The 25,010-nt window shown below is 38.0% G+C and overlaps 1 protein-coding gene and 1 pseudogene across 1 annotated transcript in view; one reads left to right on the top strand and one right to left on the bottom strand.

The window, feature by feature from the left end:
• TMEFF1 (transmembrane protein with EGF like and two follistatin like domains 1) overlaps positions 1-24,240 on the bottom strand; it is an 81,902-nt gene extending 57,662 nt beyond the window's left edge. Inside the window, exons 1-2 of the mRNA XM_011366271.2 lie at positions 23,735-24,240; positions 1,410-1,519 (exon numbers count right to left, since the gene is read on the bottom strand). Of these exons, the coding sequence (XP_011364573.1) occupies positions 1,410-1,519; positions 23,735-23,930 (306 nt within the window). The 5' untranslated portion in view covers positions 23,931-24,240. The remainder of the gene's footprint in view (positions 1-1,409; positions 1,520-23,734) is intronic.
• Positions 2,176-2,284, top strand: LOC111743842 (annotated as a pseudogene).
• Positions 24,241-25,010: the final 770 nt, after the last annotated feature.

Raw genomic sequence — 25,010 nt, 5'->3', positions numbered from 1 at the left:
ATGTTTAAATTAGCTAACAATGATTTTAAAGCAACAATAACATCTGTGCTCATGGAAAACATACTTGCAATGAATGAAAAGACTATAATATCAGATGAATAGTAACTATAAACTCTAGCAATAAAATATTTGAAGGTAAAAACTCAGTGGATGAGAAGAATGGACATGACAGAAGAAAAGATTTACTGATGTAACCTGAAGATAGTTCAATAAGAATTAATCTAACATAAAAAAACAGAAAGTAAAAGTTGATGAGGGCTTGGTATACCCTGCATAACAACACCTTTTAAGGAAAGAAGCCCACTTTAGTTACAATTTCTGTTAAGAGAGTTTGGGGGAGGAAACAGGGCAGCCAGACACAACGTACTGGCCAGACTATTGCATGAGTAACCACGTAGGGGTGAGCACAAGATCAGCTAGCCACATCAAAGTTGGCTTTGTGAATAAATAATGGATTGTAAAGCCCATTTTGACCATGGAGAACCTCTCTGACTGGACAATAACATACCTACACTCTCCATTTCCTTTAATAAAAATAAACAATATGATAGTTCATATTTCTCGGAGGTTTCATATATAAGCTCTCTTTCTGATTTTGATTCTCATTACAATATCATAAGAAAGGGTAGGAAATATGCCTTCTGTTTTCAGATCGACCATACAGAAACTTGCCTGAAGTTACAGTTACTGACTCTCCTATGTTTTATCCCTGATCTCTGTATCCTTTCCTTCCCTTAAAATTCAAATGGCGGGTATGATTACAATAAGATCATGAGTGGAAAAAATTTCTAGTTCTTTTTTTGTCTCATCTCAAATCCTGAATCAGGGACCACCTTGTGAGCAACATTCTGAAACCAGACTATAATTCAATCACAGATAATGAACAAAAAGAAAGAACTGAATGCAGCACACATTCTGCTTCCCTTCTTTTGACTTCATTTTAGACAACAGAATCACAACTAAAACAGTACCTGAAAAGCAAAGGGCACCAAGTCAGTCATGTTCTTTGGCCTAAAAAGATGAGACAGCAGCAAATAACAATGGAAGGGAAAGAGACTTTTAAAAAGAGAAGGGGGAAAAAAGTCAACATTTTAAATAAGACCATCTACTGCACCTTGCACCTTATTTCTTTTTAGTGGCAATTATACCTTACATTTGAATAAGAACTTTAATATGTTTTTCAAAGTATTTTCACATCTATTATTGCTAGACTGACCTCTAAGTTCAAGCAAAGAAGCATGGAAAAAGGTACAAATAACAGTACTTCACCAGACAGAAAAAGGACTAGTGGGCTGTGAACTCAACTTCTTTATGGGATTCGAGATGTTTTAAGTTTTTTAATTTGAAAAATGCAGAATTATAAAATATGAGAAATGTAAAATTTTTCAAAATAGGTTGGGTTTCCTCACCTGAAATTGACATGCACATTTCAACCCATCTCCTTCTTCTTTACAGACTCCTCCATATTTACATGATGATTCATCACAAACTCTTACATCAGACTCCCTCACATTTAATTCTGTAAAAGAGGAAAAATTGTTTCATATATATATATATATGTCTGTATCCAAATATACATGTATAAATAATTTTTAAAAAATCCTTAAAATGTTAAGCATCTCATTCACAAGTATAATAATAAGACATAATACGCAAAACACAAGTTCAGGATTCCCCAATGAGAATATGCTTAAAAGTAACCCAAACCAAAATAAAACTCAAAATATCAGGACTTCAAGTAATTTCAAAAGGTAAATCTACAGAATTTTTCTATTTCAGCCCCCCAAGATCTTAAGATAATCTTCTTACTACTGTTTTACTTAACCTTTTAGATTATTTTTCTACTGATTGCTACTTTTAAGGATAACAAATAAGAATAACTATACAATGTATACAAATATTGAATCATATGTTGTATACCTGAAACCAATAGAATGTTATATATCAATTAAACCTCAATAAAAAAAGAAATAAAGAAAAGGCAAGTCACATCCAGAATGATACTATTCATACGAAGCTCAAAACCATGAAAAACCAAACAATATTTTGTTTAGGAGTATTATTTTGTTTATATAAAATATTTTATGATAAAAAGTTTTAAGCACTTTCAATTATCACTTCAGAAGTCAAAAAAAAGAATTTAAAAAAAAGAATATTTAAAAAAAAGAATAACTAGTCTACGGCCATGCCACCCTTAACACGCCTGATCTCAGAAACTAAGCAGGGTCAGGCCTGGTTAGTACTTGGATGGGAGACCACCTAGGAAGACCAGGTGCTGTAGGCATCAAAAAAAGAAAAGGGAAGAAGAACTAAAAAGAATCTTAATTCTTTTGGTACCCAGAATAAAGTCTGGGTGATCAGTATTCACTCTATAGACAAACTCTTTTAATTATAAAAGAATTACAAAGTGAATATAAATTTCATACAAGAAATATATATGGAGCATGTATGTGTACAAAATTAAAGAGATTCAAAATCTTACTAGACTTAAAATTTTTAAATGACCAGTTTAATTTTATCCTACCACAGGAAGCAGAGCCAATCAACAATGCTGGCATTCTGTGGTCATTTGCTCCTGCTCCAAGACTGTCTTGCTCTGGAAGCACCAAATTAAGTTTTCTAAGAAACCTAATAAATTGCTTCAAGATAACACTAAGTAAAGCTGCCAATCATGTGGAATTGGGTAAGAACCACTACAAAGCAATTTTCACATCTTCTGTATGGAGAATGAAAGCTACAACAAATGTCTTTAAGCAAACAAAAATCAAATGATTGTTTTAAAAACCCATCCCAGTGTAGTGGTGAACACAGGAGTCTGAGAGCAGAGAGAGCTAAGTTAGCTTCTGACTGCTACTCAACACCTGAGAGACTGGGAAGACCATATGGTTTCCTGCAGCTCTAGATCAAGATGAGGTCTTGGCAAGCAGATCTCAGGAGCATTTCTCTAGTGATCTCTCATCCCTGTTTGTCTATCACCTTTAGATTTCAAAGCAGGACTCCTCAGTAAACTGGGTCAAGGAAGTTCTGTATCTAGTGACATCTGTCCTAGCGACATTTCATTGCCTCTCTCTTCCCCGTTTGTTCTCACTGCTCTGCGATGATGTTTTGGGTCTCCTACTCTTAGCTTACCCTCCAAAGAGCTAGCCGTCAAGTACCTAAATATCCACGGAGCTGACAGTCAACAGTGCTTATTCGAGTAACCTCTCTGAACCAAACACTACACTAGAGCTGGTAGACATACTTTATATACCTAGAGGTTACAAAAATTTGTTTTCTCTTTTCTTAAATGGATCTCAGGTACACAGAATTGGATTACTCTAAAGTTTAAGCATACACGACAAAACAGACATGAGCAGAAACTCAAAACAACAGGAAACCAATACCCCTCCCCTGTTTTGTTGTTCTCACTGCTTTACAAACTTTTCCAGGCACAGATGACCATCTTTTAGTTCCTTTCACCTTGGCAATGCAGGCTTTATGTTCTTGGTTCTGCTCGTCTCCCAATTTTTGCTCAGTCATCCCTCTTTCCCTTTACCACTTGAATTAGTTCTTGAGGCTCAATCTAAAGTGTAAGGTTTGCTTTTTTTCTATCTACCTTCAGTCCTACTGGGAACTTACACAGGTTGGCTTCTAATTATTGTCTAATGTACTTCTTGAAACCCAAGGAAGATAACTAAATGTTAATAAAGAACCACTCTGGAAAAGAGGATAGGAATGTATAATACCTTTGCTCAACTACAGGCTTAACCAATTGTAAGAAGTGCATAATTTCAGAAATAAAACAGTGCATTTCTCTCTTTTCTTTGTAGCCTTAAGTTCGCACTGGGTTTCAAAACAGACATATTAAGCAAGAATAAGCAAAGTTTTCGTTTTGTCTGTGGGTCAAGATCATGCTCTAAGTTACAACTTGCTACCTTGGCTTGAGATTCTTTGAGATACAATATGCTTTAATCTGTTGTATTTTAAAAATAAAATGGGATTCAATCTAGAACCTAAGCCATCCCCACCACTAGGATTCACCTGTGTCTGGAGGCCTAGGGTTGCTCAACTACTTGTTTGCATGTGGGAGAATACCTGTCCTTACTAAAGTGAGGCAGAGAAGCTTGGCCCAAAAAGCAAAGCCTTGTGTGGGAGGAGTGTCCTAAGCATTGGGAAGTGTCTATCACTTGGGCTGCTCCCACAGCCCAGCCCCAAAAGCCTATCTTGACAGAGACAGGGGCTACAAAGAAACTAAAGAATGATTTTCACTAAAAGATTTGAAGCAACAAGATATAAAGAGCTCTGCTTTGATGCCCACATAACAAAATATAACAACAGGAGAGAAAAGGGGCTGGAACACCTCAATGGCCCCAGCATATCAGCCGCACACCTGGAGCACAAGGCCAAGGTGATAGTATCAGGCACAGAGGTATTTCTGATATCTAAAGGAAGGTACAACTATGCAACTACAAGGCAGCAAACATCACAAGAAGAAAAAGATGTGCCATGTGGTAGTGGCCAAAATATATTAGTGAGCCCACACATGAAACGCCCTTTGATGAATGCAAGAATAAAACCGAGAGGGAGGTATTCTCGGGGAGCTAGAGGTCCTATATTAATAGGAAAGGGTGAAAGTCATGAAATTCTGATTACACTGATTAGTCATGTTTTACTTTATGCATATCTCGCTATCAAATCCATGTTATTTTCATGTGTTAATGTGTTAAATATGATTAGTTGATCAGAAGCAGTTAAGTATCTATGTATCTAATCCTATGCCAATAATCTGGGACACACAGAAAAATACGTAAGAAGGAGCTTATGGTCTTGCTAACATATGGAACAATTAGTGGTGAATTCAATATAGTCCATAATTAAGAGAAGAATTGTGTTGTACAGGCTATAATCACTCTAGGAATTTCAAGAAGAAGATAAAAATAGATTTGAAGCATAGGGTACAGTGTCAAAGATGGCAAGACTTGCACTGACCTTGAAAAATTAAAAGACCCTTTTTTCTGATTTAATAAGACTAATATAGGAACATTATGCAAAATTCAGAAAATACATTTTAAAATAAAGAATGTTTTAATTGCCCACAACATGCGAATCATATCAAGAATGACAGGAGAAAAGAGAATGTTCTTATCTAAGGAAAGTAGAGACACACGTCATTTAATGGTACATACAAATATTATAATCAGTGATTCCTAAATCACATTCCATAGAGAAACTGGGGTCCTAGACTAGAGTGTGCTTTCATTAAAATAAGAGTTTCATTTTCTCATTTGCAAAGGGAAGTCAATGGAAAGAATTTTCTCATTTTAAGAGTTTTCTTCACTTACATGTCTTAAACTTTCAATATCTGAGATTACTTCCTTGCTAGCTATCAACAAAACTTTTCAGTGAATGTAAAGAATATGAACAGAAAAATTCCAACAGTATTTTATAAAAACACACAATCATGAATGCCACATGCTCATGACTGTATATTTTTAAATGTTTCATTATTGTGGCAGTCACTACTAACAACCTACTTTGAATCTATTCTCTCCTTCTTACTTAGGGAACCACGATTTCATTCAGGAAAACAAGGTATTCAGCTAAATAATCCGTATTTCCCTAACTTCCTCACTCCATGCCATAGTTCATATAGCACTGTCCCTTCCTCCTTCATTCTTCCATTCTTTTCTTGCCTGGAGAGAAAACCCATACCCGAGGTTATAGCAGCTATCTTACATGCATGAACACGAAAGTTACAAGCTAAAGATGGTAAAAAAACCAAGCCTGAAGAGGTTCACTGAAGACTGAAAGACACATACAGACTGAAAGTAAAGGAATGAAAAAATATATTTCATGAAAATGGAAAGGAAAAAAAAAAGCTGGGGTAGTAATACTTATACCAGACAAAATAGACTTTAAAACAAAGGCTATAACAAGAAACAAAGAAGAACCCAGCAATTCCACTTCCAGTTACTTAACCAAAGAACCTCAAAACACTAATTCAAAAAGACGTATGCATCCTTATGTTCATTGCAGCATTATTTACAATAGCCAAGATATGGAAACAACCTAAGTGTCCATGAATACATGACTGGATAAAGAAGTGGTATATACATATATACCATGGCCTATTCCTTATCCATAAAAAAGAATGAAATCTTGCTACCTGCAAAACATAAATGGACCTAGAAGGTATTATGGTAAGTGAAATAAGCCAGACAAAGAAAGACAAATACCACATGATTTCACTCACTGGAATCTAAAAATCAAAATAAAGGAACAAACAAAACAGAAACAAACTCACAGATACAGAGAGCACTTTGATGGTTGCCAGATGGGAGGGGGTTCGGACTGGGGTGGGTGAAAAGGGGGAAAGGATTAAGAAGTACAAATTGGTAGTTATAAAATAATCACAGGGATGTAAAGCATAGCATAGAGAATACAGTGGATAATATTGTAATAACTATGCCTGGGTACTAGACTTATCAGGGTGATCACTTTGTAAGTTTTATAAATACCTAATCACTATGTTGTACACCTTAAACTAATATGATATTGTACACCAATTGTAATTAAAAATAAAAAAATTATTTAAAAAAATTAAAAATAAAAATAAATAAATAAAAATAAAGATGGCAGACCAAAAAGACAGGAGTAAGAATCTAGAAAGAGACAAGAATTATGGAATCACCATACCTATCATGGATTTCATTCCCTCCAGACTTACTATTATAATAAACAAACACATAAAGAAAGCTCTTATCATTTAAGCCACTACTGCCAGATCATTGACACATGTAATTAAACACAATCCTGATATAATGATTGCATGTAAATTTAAGTATTTCTAAGCAAAAGCTGAAATAATTTTGTGCTACATCATAGTCCACGTGATAAAATTAATTTCTCAAGAGCATCATGACTTCCTGGTGCTCTGACTCCTCACAAATTTGAGAACCACTGTCTTAGCTCAAACTCAGTACAGAGGAATTCTATTTTGGGATCATCTTCTGAATGTTATTTCTTTTCAAGTATTCCATACAGTACCAGGCGTCAAGAGGGTACTCTACTACCTGTCAATGATGATGATGATTACACACCTGCCTTCCTGAGCCCAAGATGGAAGTTCAGCAAAATGGATGAGCCATTACTGAGGCTCTCAAAAAACAGTTTTCCAAATAGAAATATTTTACACAAAGAAGCATTCAGGAGAGTGGCTCAAACAGAAAATATTTTGCTCTAGTTGCAAATCTGCCCATTACACAATTCTCTAAATGTAAAATTTGTCTCAATTTTCATTAACATTTCAAAGCTGGGAAACAATACGTACTAGGAAAAGGAACCCTACATACTATGAACCTGAGATGCCAAAATCTCCAATTTTTGGCAGCGCTAACTAGGGTCAGGCTGCAGTTCAAAGTGAGACCTATTAGCCCTCCAGAATGATAACGACTTTTCTACTTTCCCTTCCATTAAACAGAAGGTAGTTCTGAGGATCTTACAACTTAGCTAACATTTATGGCAAGCCAAGAGTGAATAAACTTTGCAAGATGTTAAGATCCAACTCAGGGCTTCTCAACCTTGGCACTACTGACATTCTAGGTTAAATAATCCTTTGCTGTAGAGATCTACCCTGTACACAGGAGGATGTTTAGCAAACATCTCTGGCCTCTACCCACTAGATGTCGGTAGGTAGCACTGCTAGAGCAACAGACGTCTTCAGACATTACCAAATGTCCCCTAAAAAGGAAAACAAAACCCCGCCCCCAATGAGAGCCACTATAAAAGAAACCAAGGACTTTACATTTAATTCTCTAACACAAACACTATAAAGAAAATGAGTCTCTGCACATTATCACAGCTATTTTTCATTTCAACAGAATGACCTAAATATATTGCCTCCAAGTTTACGTCTAGTCCTTGCTCTGAGTGAGTGCCCCACCTTTAATAATGACTTAACCTCCAGCAATCCTGACTTCCCCCTCTTCCTAACAAAACTCTTTTCTAAAGATCTGATAGCTTTTTTTCCCATTCTTCCAAATCTTTTCTTGACCCTTCTACAGCAGTTGATACTCCTGGCTTCATCTTCCAATCTAATCATCTTGATTATATCCCCAACTCTTCGACGACATCTCATTTACTCACTCTTTTTCCCTTTTTTGTTTTTTTTCCTACAATTTTGAAAGCCATTTCCAGGCTCAAATGAATTTTACTGGTTTCAAGGTTTTTTTAAAATTAAAATAAGATACAATGGAAACATCATCTTTGAGAAAAGAAATTAAATTTAAATGTACCACTTAGCAATTATTTTCAAAAGCCAGATGATTTTGAATAAAACCACCAGCACAGCACTCTTAGAACTTATCTCCAACTTAACTCTCCAGATTAACCAAAGTGTGCCGTTTTCTGTAAAACATATCAGCCAATGTCCACGATACAATGAATCCTCAAGGTCACTCTCTAGAACAGTCTTGAGTTTCTGAGCTGCAACCAGGAAAGTTGCTCTTGTGCTTCAAGAGTCAGTCATAGATGTTATCTAGCCTGTGCGTGCCAAATGTATTTGTTACTATATGTGGTTTCAACATTTCATAAAATGAATGCTATGAAAGAAAACATAGGTACAAGAAAACATAGGTACTAAACTCATGGACCTTGGAGTTAGAGAGGATTTTATGAATTTGACCTCAAAGGCAAGGGAAATAAAAGCAAAAATAAAAACTAGGACTATATTAAACTCAAAAGTTTCTACACAGCAAAAGAACCATCAACAAAACAAAGAGGCAACCAACTGAATGGGAGAAGATATTTGCAAACGAAATCTCCAATAAGGGGCTAATATCCAAAATATATGAAGAATTCAAACCTAATTATCATACCTAAGAATTCTATGAAAGAATGTTATGAAAGACTTAAGAAATGCAAGTTGCTTTTAAAAATCGCTGTTGCATTAGATGCAAAAATCTAGAATTCTGAATCCACAAGACTGTCAGTTCCTTTTTAAAGATATTAAAACCGAATTTGTAATCAATGTATTAGAAATGTGATTTATTCAAGAAAGGAGAAATTCCAACTATTCCCAAAGAAAAATTGGGGGCCTTCATTCAAAACGTTGTTTAATAAATTTATGGTTTTAAGTTAAAACGCTACATGCATTTATGAATCATTTTTGTGACTCCCCACTTTAAATAACTTTCTTGATTAACCAACCAACTACCAGAATCTTATAGGCATCAAGACAAGGAGGCTCCTACTGTGTATAAAAATGTTCTGCCTTCAGCCATCCCAATAACATTTCATCTTATTTCTTCTCTCTCAGCAGTCTCATCCACTCCTACCACTGCCAGCCTTCAAACTGGGTTTTCCCCAACCTTCTTAAAAACATCTCATCTGCTTTTGCCAGTGCCATTCCAGTCTTCAGAGCACACTGGGCAAAGTCCTATAAATTAATGCTTACCAACAATACTTACCAACATGTAAAATCTTTAGTTTATCTCTAGATAATTTCTTATTGACTCCCCATAAGACATGTTCGAACTTTTCACCTTGTTCTTAAGAATAACCCAGTTTCAATGGGTTTATACTCATTGTCTACAGGTTAACAGTATTTGGGAAACCTTCCCTTTTTTAGAAAAGCACACCAATCCAACCTGGCAGGACCTCTGCTGGATGGTTTCACCTCCAAAACAAGCCCAGCTTGTCCCTGATTCTGCATCCAAAATTGTCTATGAAACAGTTCTACAATCTCTACACTGAAAGTATATTTAAAATATTTAAACATTTAAAATATCCCACACCAGGAAATGATGCGGTACAGTCATGGAATATTATACAGCTACTTAAAAGGCTGTGTATATTTTATGTGGCAATAAGGAAATAGACTGATGAATGTCAAGTGGAAAAATAAGACAAAATATAACACACACACTACGATTGCATATAAAAAGCACATATAAGAAAATTCAGAAAGGGAAAAACAAAAATAGTAAGAGGGACTATGTTTACATCAGTTGAACAAGGGATGATTTCTTCCTATTTGTATATGGTTATATTTAATTGGGGGGAAAAACTCAAATGTGATTTCTAACACAACTCCAGAAACAGTTTAGAACATGATGGACGACAAAGCGTTAGTATGGGGGTCAGTCAGGGCCAGGTTCACAGACATGTTAGTTCTTCGCCTTTTAGAATAATAGTACCTTCCCTAGATATTGTAAAGATTAGATATGTACTAAAAAGCAACAGTGCCTAGAACGAACAAGTATGCAACAAAGATTTATTTATTTTCTTTCTCCAGGCCAATCTGAGGGACACCCTTAATGACACAAATCACTGAAAATACATTTCAGGGTAAAGTCAAATGATAGATTTAGTAAATGTTGACTTCAGTCCCAGCAAATGAGATGAATTAGAAATCAAATTCCCTTCAACTTGTTTACTAAATTAACCACAATATATTAGTTATCTCCTATTATAAAGATATGAGGGGGAAATAAACTATATTTGATATTTCATGACACACAACCAAAGGGAGTTTACATTAATGTTAAAAAGCACTAACAGCAGAGATGACTAAAACTTCTCTAAGCTATATTTAACTAGAGAAATTTCACATATGCCACACACTTGTCTGACTCCAATACTTTTCATCCCATTCTAGATACTACTGCCAAACTAACCTCTGTTAAACGCCACTTTGATGCTGTCAAATTCTCCATCCCAACACCCACTCCAGTTCTAAATGCCACTGTGTCGAGACACTCATCCCATCTACTGCAGGGTCAGAAAGAAAAAGACCTAGATCCCTAGCTGGGTATTAAATGTACTCAGGTTCTTTCTAGCCCTATCCAGCCCTAACCAAAGGTCTTGAACTGCAATACCCATTTCCTTACTCCTATTTCTGACAACCTGGTTAACCTGTGTGTTTCCTTCTCACAGACCCATACACGAAATCTGCTATATTGCCGTTATTTAAAAAAATGATGAATCTCCACATTTCCTGATATGATACATTAAGTATTTTTTAAAAGGCAGATTTTCAAAAATGTATAACACACTTTATTTTTTTTAATACTTATCAAAAAAATCTAGAAGGTATATATACCAAAATATGAACCACAGTTATCTCTTGGTAGAATTTAACTTTTCTTCCTTAATTCTGTATTTTTCTGAATTCTTTGAGTTTTTATGCACTCAGAGCTGTGCATTAACACATTATAAGTGCTATATTAAGGATCAGTTATTATTTTTTTACTTTTAAAATCAGATAAAATAATTACACACTATATATAACACATAAGAATCTTGAAAGTATATGTTAAGTGGAAGAAGCCAGACACAAAAGGCCACATACTATATGAGTCCATTTATATAAAATGCCAGAATAGGTAAGTCCGTAAAGACACAAAGTCTGTATGTGGTTGCCAGAGTATTGGGACTGACTGTAAATAGGTATGGAAATTTCTTTTCGGGTAAAGAAAATGCTCTGTAATTACACAGCAGATAGTGATGATAGTTGCACGACATACTGAATATATTTAAAACGACTGAATTACTTTAAAATATACTTTAAAATGATAAATTTTATGTTGTGACTACCTCAATAAAACTTAAAAATAATTTTAAATATCAGATAAATCATATTAAATTTTTTAAAAATGAAACAAAAAAACAAACAGGCATTATAATTTGGTGTTTAAGGAGCAAACCCTAGAACCAGACCACCGAGATCAGTATCCTGGCTCTGTCATTTATCAGCTTTGTGACCTTAGTAATTTACCACACTCTCCATGCCTCCATTCCCCTACCTGTAAAATGGGGATAACAACAGTTATCTATCTCATACTATTGACGGAGCATTAAATAAAGATATGGAAAGCACTCAGAGCTGTGCATAACACATTGTAAGTGCTATCTTAAGGATCAGCTATTATTTTTTTTAATTAACACAGTCCTGGAGAAGGTGTGGAAAAATGAGTGCCCAACCCAACTCTGAGACTATAAATTGGCAGAACTTCTCATGGAATAATTAGCAGTACATACTGAAATTTTAATTGTCTTTATCCTTTAACCCAACAATTCTATTTCTAGGAAATGATGACAGGGATAGAAGAAAAACACATAAAAATATATGTACCAGATTGTTAACATCAAAATTTTTTATAACAATGAAATGGAAAACGAGCTGTTTTGGAAATTAAATAAATTACTGATGAAATACTATGCAGCCATTAAAATTAAAGTATATGGTAGAAACACATACTGATATGGAAAGATCATGATCCATTGTAAAGCAAAAAAATAATACTGAGAGATATAATCTAGTTTATATTTTACAACATATACATGTTTACATATGTATTTTAAGATTTTGTAAGTACATTCAACATATTTCCTAAATCAAAATTTTTTAAATATCAATAAATAAATCTAAACACAAGAATATCGTCCTCTGGCTCTATTTCTAACAACTTCTCCTTAGTGTCTGCAACACTAAGTGGAATAGGAGGTAGCCAGAATTCAGGGAAGTCACCCACAAAGACAAAGATCTACAAAACCACCTGCAAGTTAGCACTAGAGAACCTGATACTTATTCTTTTTAAAGAGAACCTAAAACAGACTTCACAAAACTCTGGTGAATTAGAATAAGCTCAGACTTGAAGAACTTCCAATTATTTGATTAAGTAACTATATGACCTTGGCAAAGCACTAAATGTCTCTGAGAAATCCCAGTTCTCTAGAGTAAAAATGGGTATAATAATCCCTCCTAGGATTGCAAAGACCAAGTGAGAGCTTTACAAAAGAGCAATGGGAACCATAAAAAATACTTATAGCTTTGGTTGAAACAACTAAAACCAAAACTTTAAAATGACAATCTTAAACCTCAGCAGATAGTTGTAAAACAGTGAAGAATTAAAAAGAAAAGAAGCTCAGGTCTAATCATATGGTACTAGGATTCACTTATGGTCTGAACTGGAAGAAGGAAACAATAATGGTTAACAAAACTGCACTACCCAAAAATTATCTCAAATCATTTTAAAGAGAAAAAATACTATGAAAAATTAACACTGAACACTAAAAGACTGAGATGACTAGTGAACAACAGAAATTCCAAATACATCAATTACAATCCAGCAATCCTTCTACTGGGTATTTATCCCAAAGACTTGAAAACTCATATCTATAAAAATATTTGCACACCAATGTTCATAGCAGCATTATTCACAGAAGCCAGGACATGGAAGCAACCAAAGTGCTCTACGATAGATGATTGGCTAAAGAAGCTGTGGTACATATATACAATGGAATATTACTCTGTCATAAGAAGAGATGAAATACTGCCATTTGCGACATGGTTGGACCTCATGATAATCATGCTAAGTGAAATAAGCCAGACAGAAAAAGTTGAAAATCACATAATATCACTTATATGTCAGATATAAACCTAAAAGCAACAAATGAGTAGGACAAACAAACAGAGACTCATGGACATGGACAACAGACTAGTGGTTACTAGTGGGGCGGGGGAGGAAGAGGGAAGTAGACAGGATAAAGGGAGTCAAATATAGGGGGGTAGGGGAAGGGTAAAGTGGGTAAAGGGGATCAAATATATGGTAGCTGAAGGAAAATGGACTTTGGGTGGTGAATACACAATAGAATATACAGATGTCAAATGATAATGTACACCTGAAAATTATACAATTGTATTAGCCAATATTACCCTAATAAACTTAATTTAAAAAATAAATAAATACATACAGACATACATCAATTACACTATAAAAAAAACAGAACCAATACAGAAATATTGGCAGTTCAGATTCACTTGCAAACAATATTAGATGAAAGCTGACAAGGTGAAATAAACATACATACATCAATTACACTATAAAAAAACAGAACCATACAGAAGTATCAGCAGTTCAGATTCACTTGCAAACAATATTAGATGAAAGCTGACAAGGTGAAATAAACTGAACTTAAAAATTCCAAAAAGAGATCTGATCTGTGAAAACCAATGTCTCAGGTTAAACAAAAAAGCTAAAGCAAACACTAATATCAAGAAAATAGTTCAAAATTTTTCTGGTATAAAATGAAATAATCAGCATAAATGTTAAGTATCACAGAGGAGAATGGCGTTTATATTTTCCTATATTCTTCAAGTTTTTTATATCCATCACGTTTATATTTTCCTACATTCTTCAAGTTTTTTATATCCAACAAATAGTGCTTTTATAACAAAGAAAAAAGATGTGTTTTCTTTCTCTTTTTAAACTATGGAAAAGAAAGACTCAGATTACTTGCACAAAAATGAGAGAAATAGAGCTGTGACTGAAAACATAATACCTGCCAAAGTTTTTGAAGGCAGAATATGTTAAGAACTTTGGAACCCGAAATGACTTTTCAAAAAATGATGAAACAACTCAGCCATGAAAAATACATGACACTTGTAAAAAAGAAATATATTATATTCAAATAGTGACAAAGGATTAAAATCATCTAATAAACTAAAAGCAAATACTGAGGAAATGTTAAGATTTAAACATAGAATTTCAAAGTGCATGAGAAGTAGGCCAACTCCTAAATGCCTCATTTCTCCCATGAGAAATGCTAATAATGGAATAATAGCAGAAATAATGAAAATTGTTCTGTTAAAATAATGTTTCTAACAATGGAAAAAAGAGAGAGAAGGAGAAAGGGAGTAAATGGGTTGACATTATCTCCCAACCCGGCTTAAAAGAAATTGAGAATTCAAATCCCATTAAAGAAACCACATACGTATACAGGGAAAATGAGAGATAAACAGTATGAACTTAGAAAAACAAAGTTGGTTATAATTTTTAAAAGACAGCAAATAATAGCTAAGATGTAGAGAAATTGGAAGCCTCAGACATTGCTAATGAAAATATAAAATGGTACAGCCACTCTGGAAAACAGTTTGGCAGTTTCTCAAAATGTTAAACACAGAGTTACCATGTGACCCAGTAATTCTACTCCTAGATACAAACCCAAGAGAACTGAAAACATGTCAAAACACAAAAACCTGTATGGAATGTTCATAGCCTTATTCATAGTAGCCAAAAAATGGAAACATCACAAATGTCCATCAGCTGATGAATGAATAACCAAAATGGGTGTGTGTGTGTGTGTGTGTGTGTGTGTGTGTGTGTGTGTGTGTGCATGCAATGGAATATTACTGGGACATAAAAAGGAATGAAATTCTGATACATGCTACAACATGGATAAAACCTGAAAACATGATGCTAAGTGAAAGAAGCCAATCACAGTAAGCCACATTTTCTATGACTCCATTGATATGAAATGTCCAGAATAGGCAAATATACAGCAAAAGATTGATCACTGGTTGCCTAGGGCTGGGGAAGTGGGGTTTGGGGAGTGACTGCTAAACAACATGAAGTTTCTTTGAGGGAGGAAGAAAATGTCATAAAATTGTGGCGATGCACGCACAATCTATGGCTATACTAAAAAATACTGGATTGTACACCCTAAAGAATGATGACAATGATGGACAGTAGCAGATAAATCAAAATTACTTCATTTAAAATAAACAGTTAAAAGCAGAATAGTCTATAGCTATGTTGGGAAACAAATCCTAACACTTAAAAACTAAAAGACAAATACAAATCCAGAAAGGATGGGTATCCTTATGACTTCAGGAGATACTTTAAATCTACCCTACACAAAAATAAAAAGTACGACAAAAAAATGGAACAAAATAAAATTCAATGTTTATGTCCCAAATAGAGTAACAAAAATAGAAGATATACTGAAAAACTGAAAAATAAACCTAATCATTGTAACTGGAGATGACGAAACAAAGAAGAGACTGACATAAAGCATAAATTAAACCATTCCCCTTGGTAGGGGCCAACTGGGCAGTTGGGCTTAGGAAAAAAATAGACAGACAGATAGAGAAAGAAGACTATAAGGTAAATCTGGTAAAATCTTAACAACTGGGAAATCTGGGTACACTATTGTAACTTTTCTCTAAGTTTGAAATTAATTCAAAATAAGAAATTTTAAGTAAAATTAATAGTTATATAATAGAAGACCGAGAAGCCACGGAAATAACGCTTTCTCTTCTGGAGTACAAGGATCTGTCACCTAATTTGTTCTCATACTAGGACCCAGAGACACATCTAGTTTTAACACAAAAACCTAGAAATTCCACAACACATTCTTAGACCATAATACAGAAGTGCAAAACAAACTATCTAAACCTATCTAAATCCATATGTTTTATAACAATGATGAAAGGAATTTTATCAAAAATGCCTGTAGTGGAAAGGAAAAAGAAACATAATGACCTATTGCCACCTAAAGAATTTAGAAAGAGAAAGATAATGAAAGCTGAAAAAGGGTAAGTACTAAAACTAAGATATAAAATAAAGGAAAATTGACATAAAAACATCATTAGAGAGTATTTCGAGGAAATGGGATAATCAGAAATAGCAAGGTAGCTTTCAGATACGAAGAGGTAGGAGGTGGATTCAAGGAAAAGGTTGAAAAGAACAGTACAGAAGAAGTTGCAAGGAGTACAGACAGGAGGGGTGTTCAGACAGGAAGGGCTGGGCACTGCAGAAATAAGGATTTGCATCCAACTTGATGACTATGAATAATAGGCATACTGGAAGAAACATACACCAATTTGACTCTCTTCCAAACAGGCTCTCTACCCCAAATTAGCCCCGCCTCCTATAGCAGGAGCTCCAGAAATGAAGAGAGAAAAAGTTCAATGAAAGGCTAGCTGCGTGAGGACAGGCAAAGAGCTCATGCCCCACTGGACCGTTCTAGCTGACTTAAGCGATGCAGAGACAAGAGCCCAATGTTGCCAATGCCTCTAAGTTTAGAAGGAAAGACTGAAATCCAGATTTTTAAGTGAAACCTCCAGATTTTTAATGGTTAATAACCAATGCAATTTTTTAAAACACCGTGCAGGCCAAATAAGTCCTCCCATTTCTGCGGTTATCTTGCACCATGCTCCCTGTCTCTTTCCTTCTTTTCATCTTCACCAATTTCAGACTTTGCTATCTAAAACCCCACTGTCATTCAAATCCTTTTAAAAGTCTCACTCTGTCTTCAGAGTGAGTGTCAAATCTTCAGCTCAGCCTTCAAGGCCTTCCACTATATGGTGGCAAAGTGTGACTCTCCTGCCTTAACCCCATATCCCAGTATCCCGTAATAGTCTTTTCACTGTCCCATCTTTGTGACTTTTCTACCGCATTCCCTCAGCCTAGAATACCCTTCTCAACTCTCCTCAGCTTCTGTGTTCATTCAGTCATTAATTCATTCCATGAACATGAAATATGTAACCTAACTTTGTGCCAGACACCATTCAAGGCACAGTGGATATAGCAGTGAACACACAGACAAAACCCCTGCCCTCACGTTGCTATATGGAGGAGGCATCACACGTCACACAGGAGAAGTTGCTCTAGAGCAGGAAAAAAGCATAAATGAAGAACAGGGTTGGAGAGAGGCAGAGGGGGTGAAAGGTGGAAAAGGCTTCAATTTAAAGGCATCTTTTGAAAGTGACCTTAAAAACTGAAAGAGCTGAGGGGTCAGTAACTGGGACAAGAAGTTTCCAGGAAAAAGGTACATCAACAGCAAAGGCCTCGGTAAGTATGTCTGGTGTCTCAAGCTCGCATTACACTCTGCCTGTAAAGCTCTGTTCAAGTGCCACTTACTCAGGAAAACTGTTTTTGATTACTACAAATGAGAATTACTCATTGTCTTAGCACCATATCGTATCTTCCTTAGGGCACATGTACAGGGGAAACCCTCTTTTCAAACATATACAAAAGTAATCACTGATCAATTAATCCAAAAAGTCAGGTAACGCAGGATATCATTTTGAAATGATATGTACATATTTTACCATTTTTAACTCCAAACATATAAATATACACTCATTTCCCCCATGCAGCACCTAGACCTTTTCTTTGAGTGAGGGTCTGCAAAATGCAGTTAAGGCACACCCATAATCCATTATCTACAATGTCTATTTTCCTTTCCTTTAAAGTGAACTGGGGACTGTAAAAAAAAAAAATACTTGTAAAATTTTCTAGGAGCAGAATCCTTCCAGATATTTACAAGGTTTCTCCACCTTCTTTCAGTTGTCTTGACCACAATCTAATTCACTGAAAGGCAATTCTTTTAGTCTCTTGCCTTTATCAAGTCCTTACAAAGTAGTTCATAAGAACGACTCTCTCTACATTCATATTTAATCAATTTGAGTAATACTTATCAATTTATACTCACAAGTATCCCTGGTATAAATAACTTTAAGAAGCAATACAATTGACTCTTTCTTGATAAGCAGAGAAATCAAATGAGACACAGGCAAACCAGAGATAAGCTACCAATTTGAGCATGTGTGCTGTGGGAATTGGTTAACAGAGTTTACTAAAGGCATATTTAATTTAGAATGTTAAAATCACACCCAATAAAGGATATGAGTTGACATTTCTCCAAATAAGGCATTCATTCGTACGTCCATTTATATGGTTTATAAGTACATGAAAATGTGCTCAACATCAATACTAATTAGGGAAATGAAAATCAAAACCACACTGATATACAACTTCACATCCACTAGGATGACTATAAATGAAAAGACAATAACAAGTGTTGGAGAGGATGTAGAGAAACTGGAACCCTCAAACATTGCTAGTAAAAATGTAAACCAGTGCAACCACTTTGGGAAAGAGTTTGGCAGCTCCTCAAAATGTTAAACAGAGTTACCATGTGACCCAGCATTTCTACTCCTAGGTATAAACCCAAGAGAACTGAAAACGTATGTCCACACAAAAACTTGCACATGAATGTTCATAGCAGCATTACTCATAATAGCCAAAACATGGAAACAACTCAAATGTCCATTAACTGATGGATAAACAAAATGTGGTATTATCCATACAATGAAATATTAATCAGCCATAAAAAGGAATACAGTTTTAATACATGCTGCAACATGATAAACCTTAAAAACATTATACTAAGTAAAAGAAGCCAATCACAAAAGGCCACAGATTATATGACTCCACTTATATGTAATGTCCAAAAGAGACAAATCCATAGAGACAGAAAGCAGAAAGGAGTTTTCAGGGGTTGGGAGGGAGAGAGACATAGAATGACTATTAATAGGTATGGAGGGTTTCTTTTTGGGGTGATGTAAGTATTCTGAATTAGTAATAGTGATGATTGTACAACTTGGTGAATATACTAAAAACCACTTAATGATACACCTTAAAAATTTTCAGTACTGTCTGTTGTTCAATAAATGTTTACCGATGGCGGGGGTGGGGGGCGTGGGGAAGGAGATAAAAGCCCAGATGGGCTAAACAGAAATTTCCACTGTATATATCTACAAAAGGCTAATAACCACATCCGTTAGAAATATAAGGCCCTTAGATATAGGGATGGCTTTTCATATACAAAATTTCCCTTAGCATCTAGTATATTAGATTACACTAAATAGGCATTCAATCAAGGTTGACTAAATAAATTAATAAATACCTACATGTTACAAACCAAGGATCTAGTAGTGCCCTGACCAAGATTCCATGCTAATGAGGGAAAACTTGCTTTTTATTCCCCATAATCCTGAATTGCCACTAACAAGGCACTTCTCTTAATCTAAAGTATATACTATCCATTTATACTAGCCTTACTACCATGTCACAAACCAGAAGACACACTTCTAACTTCCATGACATTTTAGAAACCTAGTTCAAATTCACCTTATCTCTATCACCAAATGAGACTTACTGGTCTCTCAGTATGTTTTTCTACCTCTTTAACCATATTCCCTAAGATAGTGATATCTCACATACTTAGCTTCCTCCTTCTTCTCAAATACCCTAGAGCAGGGGTCGCCAATGCTGGGGCGGGGGGGGGGGGGGTGGCGGGCGGTGGGGCACAAGCAAGCAAAGAAGCTTCATCTGTATTTGCAGCCACTCCCCAGCACTAGCATCACTACCTCAGCTTCACCTCAGATCATTGGGCATTAGATTCTCATAGGAGCTCTGGACCCTGATGCCAAAACGGTTGGGGGACCACTGCCCTAGAGCCAAAAGGAACAATTATCATTACCTTCATGTTACAAATGAGAAAAAATGTCAATGTCTAAGGTGATCTCTCTTCAAAGTTCATCTTTCGTCACATGAACCATGTATTTCCAAACTCTTCTCTCTTTAAATGAACAGGGAACTTTCTAATAAGTCAGATTTTAAAAGAATAAATATGAATAAAATAAACAAGCAAAGCAATAAGTACAAAGTCCAGAATGACTGAAGGACTGAGGCAAGAGGACAAGAAAAAAAAGAAAAAAAAAAGCTGGTTTAGAACAATAAGAGCTAAACAAAGGGCCTGCTGCTTAGGGGAAGATGTAATATCAAGAGATGACAGAGACAAATGCAGACTCATTTAGCTTCTTTGCTCTGATTATCTTCATCATGGAGCATGATCTTCACACCGGGAAAGGTAGAACTCTTAGAAAAGGGAGCTAACATTTAAGGTAAGTGGCATGGAGAGTGGACAGTAACAGAATACAGAGCTAGCTCAAAGGATTTGTTTGATTCAAACAAATCACACTCCATGATACTGAAGAAACTTTTAGTTCTGACTGCTGATTATCTAAGCTATCTTGACAAGATGCCAAAAAGACCAAAATGAAAGAATGCATTCTCAATTTTCAGTAAAGAAGAAATGCGAATCCAGAAAAACATCTACGGGCAAACTTGGCACATATTCCCTGAAAATTTCTAGAATAGGTAAATACATTTCTGGACATAATAAAAAGAAAAAACCACTGTGATGTCTTTATTAAGGCAGGCTATGCTACCTTTGCTGCTACATAGGATTACTAAAATGGAAAAAGGGAGAATAACACAGACATATACATATTTGATTCTAACAAGGCAATCTGACAGAATCTTTTGACAACAAGCTAGTGAAAAAAATGGGAAAATATTGACTAGCGGAATCAAAAATCTGTTAAACTCTACTAAGAGGATGCGTAGCTTGTTGAATATCTGGTTGGTTAATGCATCAACATCAACCTATTTGGAAGGAAGTCTCCAATAACATCACAGAATTCCATCCTTTCCCATGATCTACACAACTTCTAATAATTTAATAAAGCCATAGACCTGCTCTTCACATTTGCAAGGGCCACAAAGCTGTGAGTGACCTTACAGAATCAGGCTCCAGAAAGGTTAGAGTAGGCTGAAATGAGGGTCCAAAGCCAAAAATGAAAATCGACAGGGAATCAAGGCCAGCATTTAGGTTTTAAAACTCAAATATGCAAAGGAGTAAACTCTAGTTTATGTGGGAAATACCTGGATATTAAAAGCTACAAAAAATCTACATACAGTCTCAAAATGTTAATAGATGCATATGTCCAGACCAGATTACTATAGTTCTTAATTAACCAGTTCAAAAAAAATACTTTTTCCGTATGAATCATTCCCAGATCTTCATCCTAAAACCAGTTATAACAAAAATCTACAACTGTCATTTAGTGAAAACTCTAGCTTTAGACTCAGTTATTCAAGTGTATCTTAGCGTTAGAAAACATTTTATTTGATGATCCTAACTTGCTGACATTTGTATCGATATATCAATATATCCTTGAAAGAAGGCTAAGATATTAAGTCCAAGTCCTTGTTTTAGAGAAGAAGAAACTAAAAAAATTAAGTAACTTGATCCAAATAACACAGCGGCTTAGCAAGGTCCATGATCCCCAAATCAGTCACCTTTTCCCATACCACATGGGTTTCCAACCCTCTTTGTCCTTTCTTAAAATTTGTACTATTCACTAAAGAGTCAGAAGACATACACAAAAACATCCATCAACATTATTATTTTGCTAAGGTAAAATCAGCTTAGCAAGAAGAGATAACCACAGCACATTAGCCAGTAAAATATTTTGACATGGTATAATCACAAGTTTGATAACCAATATTTGTTACCATAAAGCACTCTAAAATACAAATGGTTTTTATTCTCAGCCACTACTGTGTGATTACTTATTAAAGATTATCCTATATCCCATTTAACATTAAAAAAATAAAGTAAAAGTTATTACATGAATGGAAAAGCTTTTAATGGACATGCCATTGTTCAATGTGCTCAAAATAAATCCCTTCCCCATCATAAAACATACCACTATGAAAATTATTAAGGTTTTAGACCTTCAAACCTAAACAGCAGGCCAAAGGTCTTCTTCATTTAGGGTAACATAAGAGTCTGTGTTGAGGCCTTCTTGATCCCTCCACTCCCCCAGAAACAATGCCCCTTCAATATCCCAAAGGTACAAAGGTTGTCTGGCAGACAGGCCAGAGGATCCTCTGTGGCCTAAAGTCCATCCTCCTCTTTCCCCTCCCATGCCTCTTCTCCCACCTCCTTAAAGAAGACAAATAGAGAACTGAGAATTCATAAAAAGGGAAGTTTGCAAGGCTGTGGCTTAAGATTACTAGTATCTGCTAGGCCAGCTCCAAGAGGACCCACCCACCCCTAAAAGAGACCAGGATGCCTCTCCTAGCCTCAGGGCTCCTCTGAGACCCTTTCTGAATGGCAGAGGGAACTTAACTGCCCGAATACCCTCCTCCCCAGTCTCATCCATTAGAGCCCCAGCAGGCTCTTTGTTTCCAACAGCTGGGGCGGGGAAGGGGGGTCAGGCCTTAGACTGAGGGGAGAGGTCACTCCCTTGCTCCCTTTGCTGCCAATCTTCCGGCCATCCAACAAAACCTAAAAACACACATACGAGATCATTCCCCCGGAACTGGTCTCCTCTTTCCACACACCTTAATAACCCAGGATTACACTTTGCTAAACAGAGGCAATGCTCGAGATCTAATTATCTCTTTCTACTACCCAAACCCTACACAGGATGACTCTAGTTCGCTCCTTCTGAATCGACACAAACAGGGCTCATTCTAGGACCGCCCCCCCCATCCTTCCTCCTCAATGCATATCCCAGGGCATATCCCTGAGCTCCAGGCTTCACCCACGCACAACAAACAAAAACATAGGGTCATTTCCTGGGCCCCAGGACTATTCGCTGCTCACATCCACAGTCCCGAGGTCACTCCGAGCCCCCAGCGTGCCCACCTCTACACCCAAAATATATATATACACGTACGTACACATAAACACGCACAGCGACTCTACATCGCCAATCCGTCCCTCTGAATCTCCGGTTCCCTTTACTCACACGACCCCTCCGAGTCACCAGTGCCCTCCCCAGCACATGGTCACTCCCCTGGCCCTCAGCCTGGCCCTTCACCGTCACTCACTCACTCACACACACACACACACGCACACACACACACACGCACGCACACACACACACACGCACAATCCCGGCCTGGGGCAGCATTCCCTCCCATGAGCCTTCACAACACGAACACGCGCTCCCGCGTACACACCCACGATCACACCGGAGCCTTGGCCGGCTGTCTACGCCTCGCTGGGTCCCGGCCTCACCACCTCCCAACACGCCGGGCCACCCTCGCTCAGCTACTCGACACACACGGACGCACGCACGGCCACTCCCCATCCCCAGCGCCGGTCCCCAAGCCCGCACCGCGCGCTCGCACCCTGCCCTCCGCCCTCGCTCGCCCTCGGGCCCAGCTCCCCGGGACCCCCGCGCCGGGGCCTTCCCCAGCCTGGCCGCAGTAACCGGGAGGAAGGAGGGGCCGCAGGGGCAGGGGCAGGCTCCGGCCGGTCCTACCTGAGCAGTTGATGCTCTTGCCTTTGCCGCCGGGACACTCCCCGCCGCCGCCGCTGCCGCCACCCGCGGGCTGGTTGGACGCGCGGCTCCCGGGCAGAGAGAAGGCGAAGAGCAGAAGCACCGACGTGTAGCAGCAGAAGGCGAGCGGGGGCGCGGCAGGCAGCCGGAGCGGCGCCTCAGCGGCCGCGGCACCCATGACTAGCTCCCCTGGACGGCGGGAAGCGCAGGGGGCCGTAGGCCCGGGGCATCCAGCCGCGCTCACAGCCCCGCCGCTGCCTCGGCGCCTCCTAGAAGCCGCGCCGCTGCGCCCGGGAGCAGACCCTCAGCATCCCCGCCCCATCCGCAGCGCCCGCCAGGCCACCGCCAGCCGGGACGGAGTCGGAGGGTCTGGGCGCGTGCGAGGGTCGCGGGCGCGCGAGGATGCGCGCGAGGGTGCGAGCCACGTAGGGGAGACCGAGGCTGGGGGAGCGAGCGGGTGCGCGCGCGGTGGGCGGGGGTCGCGGGGCGGGGGCGGAGGCGGAGGCGGTCCCAGCCCCTCACTCGCCTTCTCGCCTTCCCTTTGTGTCCGCGGCCGTAGCCACCGCGTCACAAAGACCCCAGCCCGCCCGGTGAGGGGCGCGTGACAGAGCCGCCGGCGGGAGGGGTGGCTGCGACCCCGCCCCGCTCACACCCCCAGCGCCCACGCAGACAGCTCCGCCTCCGCCCGTGGCCAGCACCGCCTCCAGGGGAGCTATTGTTCCTGCGGCGGGGCGGGAGCACGGAGGGCGGGGGTCGCGACCGCCCCTTGGTGCGGCCTCGGTGGGCCGGCCGGCGCCAAGGATGCTCTGGAGGCATTACTCTAACAGACATTTTGCTGTCCTTTGAAAGCATTTCTGAAGGGTTTCCTTCGCCCAGCAGCTGGCTGGGAAAGAAGGGCAGGTGGTCTATTATCTATTCTCTAGGTGAAGTAACTGAGCTGTGGAGAGGTGAAGGTGACTTGTCCAAGGTCACATGCCAAGAAACGGGCAAGACCAAAATTGGAACCCAAGTTCTGACTCTAGCTATGTTATTTTTAGAAACGGGGGTAAATGGCTAAATTTCTAGGATCTCCACTCCTACCCTATTTACACAAATACCAACTGAATTTAAAATCCTGTTTTAAAGTAAGGACTAGAGTGCAGAAATAAAAGGAAGTCACTATAATCAAACTACTGAATTACTAGAATCGAGTAAATTGAAGTAGGAGAAAAAGATTCTATTCTTGTGTTAACTAGTCTGGGAACAAACTTTTGAACTT

The sequence above is a fragment of the Pteropus vampyrus genome, unplaced genomic scaffold (assembly GCF_000151845.1).
Source record: "Pteropus vampyrus isolate Shadow unplaced genomic scaffold, Pvam_2.0 Scaffold123, whole genome shotgun sequence".
NCBI classification, from domain to species: Eukaryota; Metazoa; Chordata; class Mammalia; order Chiroptera; family Pteropodidae; genus Pteropus; species Pteropus vampyrus.
This window is presented reverse-complemented; position numbering and strand designations above follow the sequence as displayed.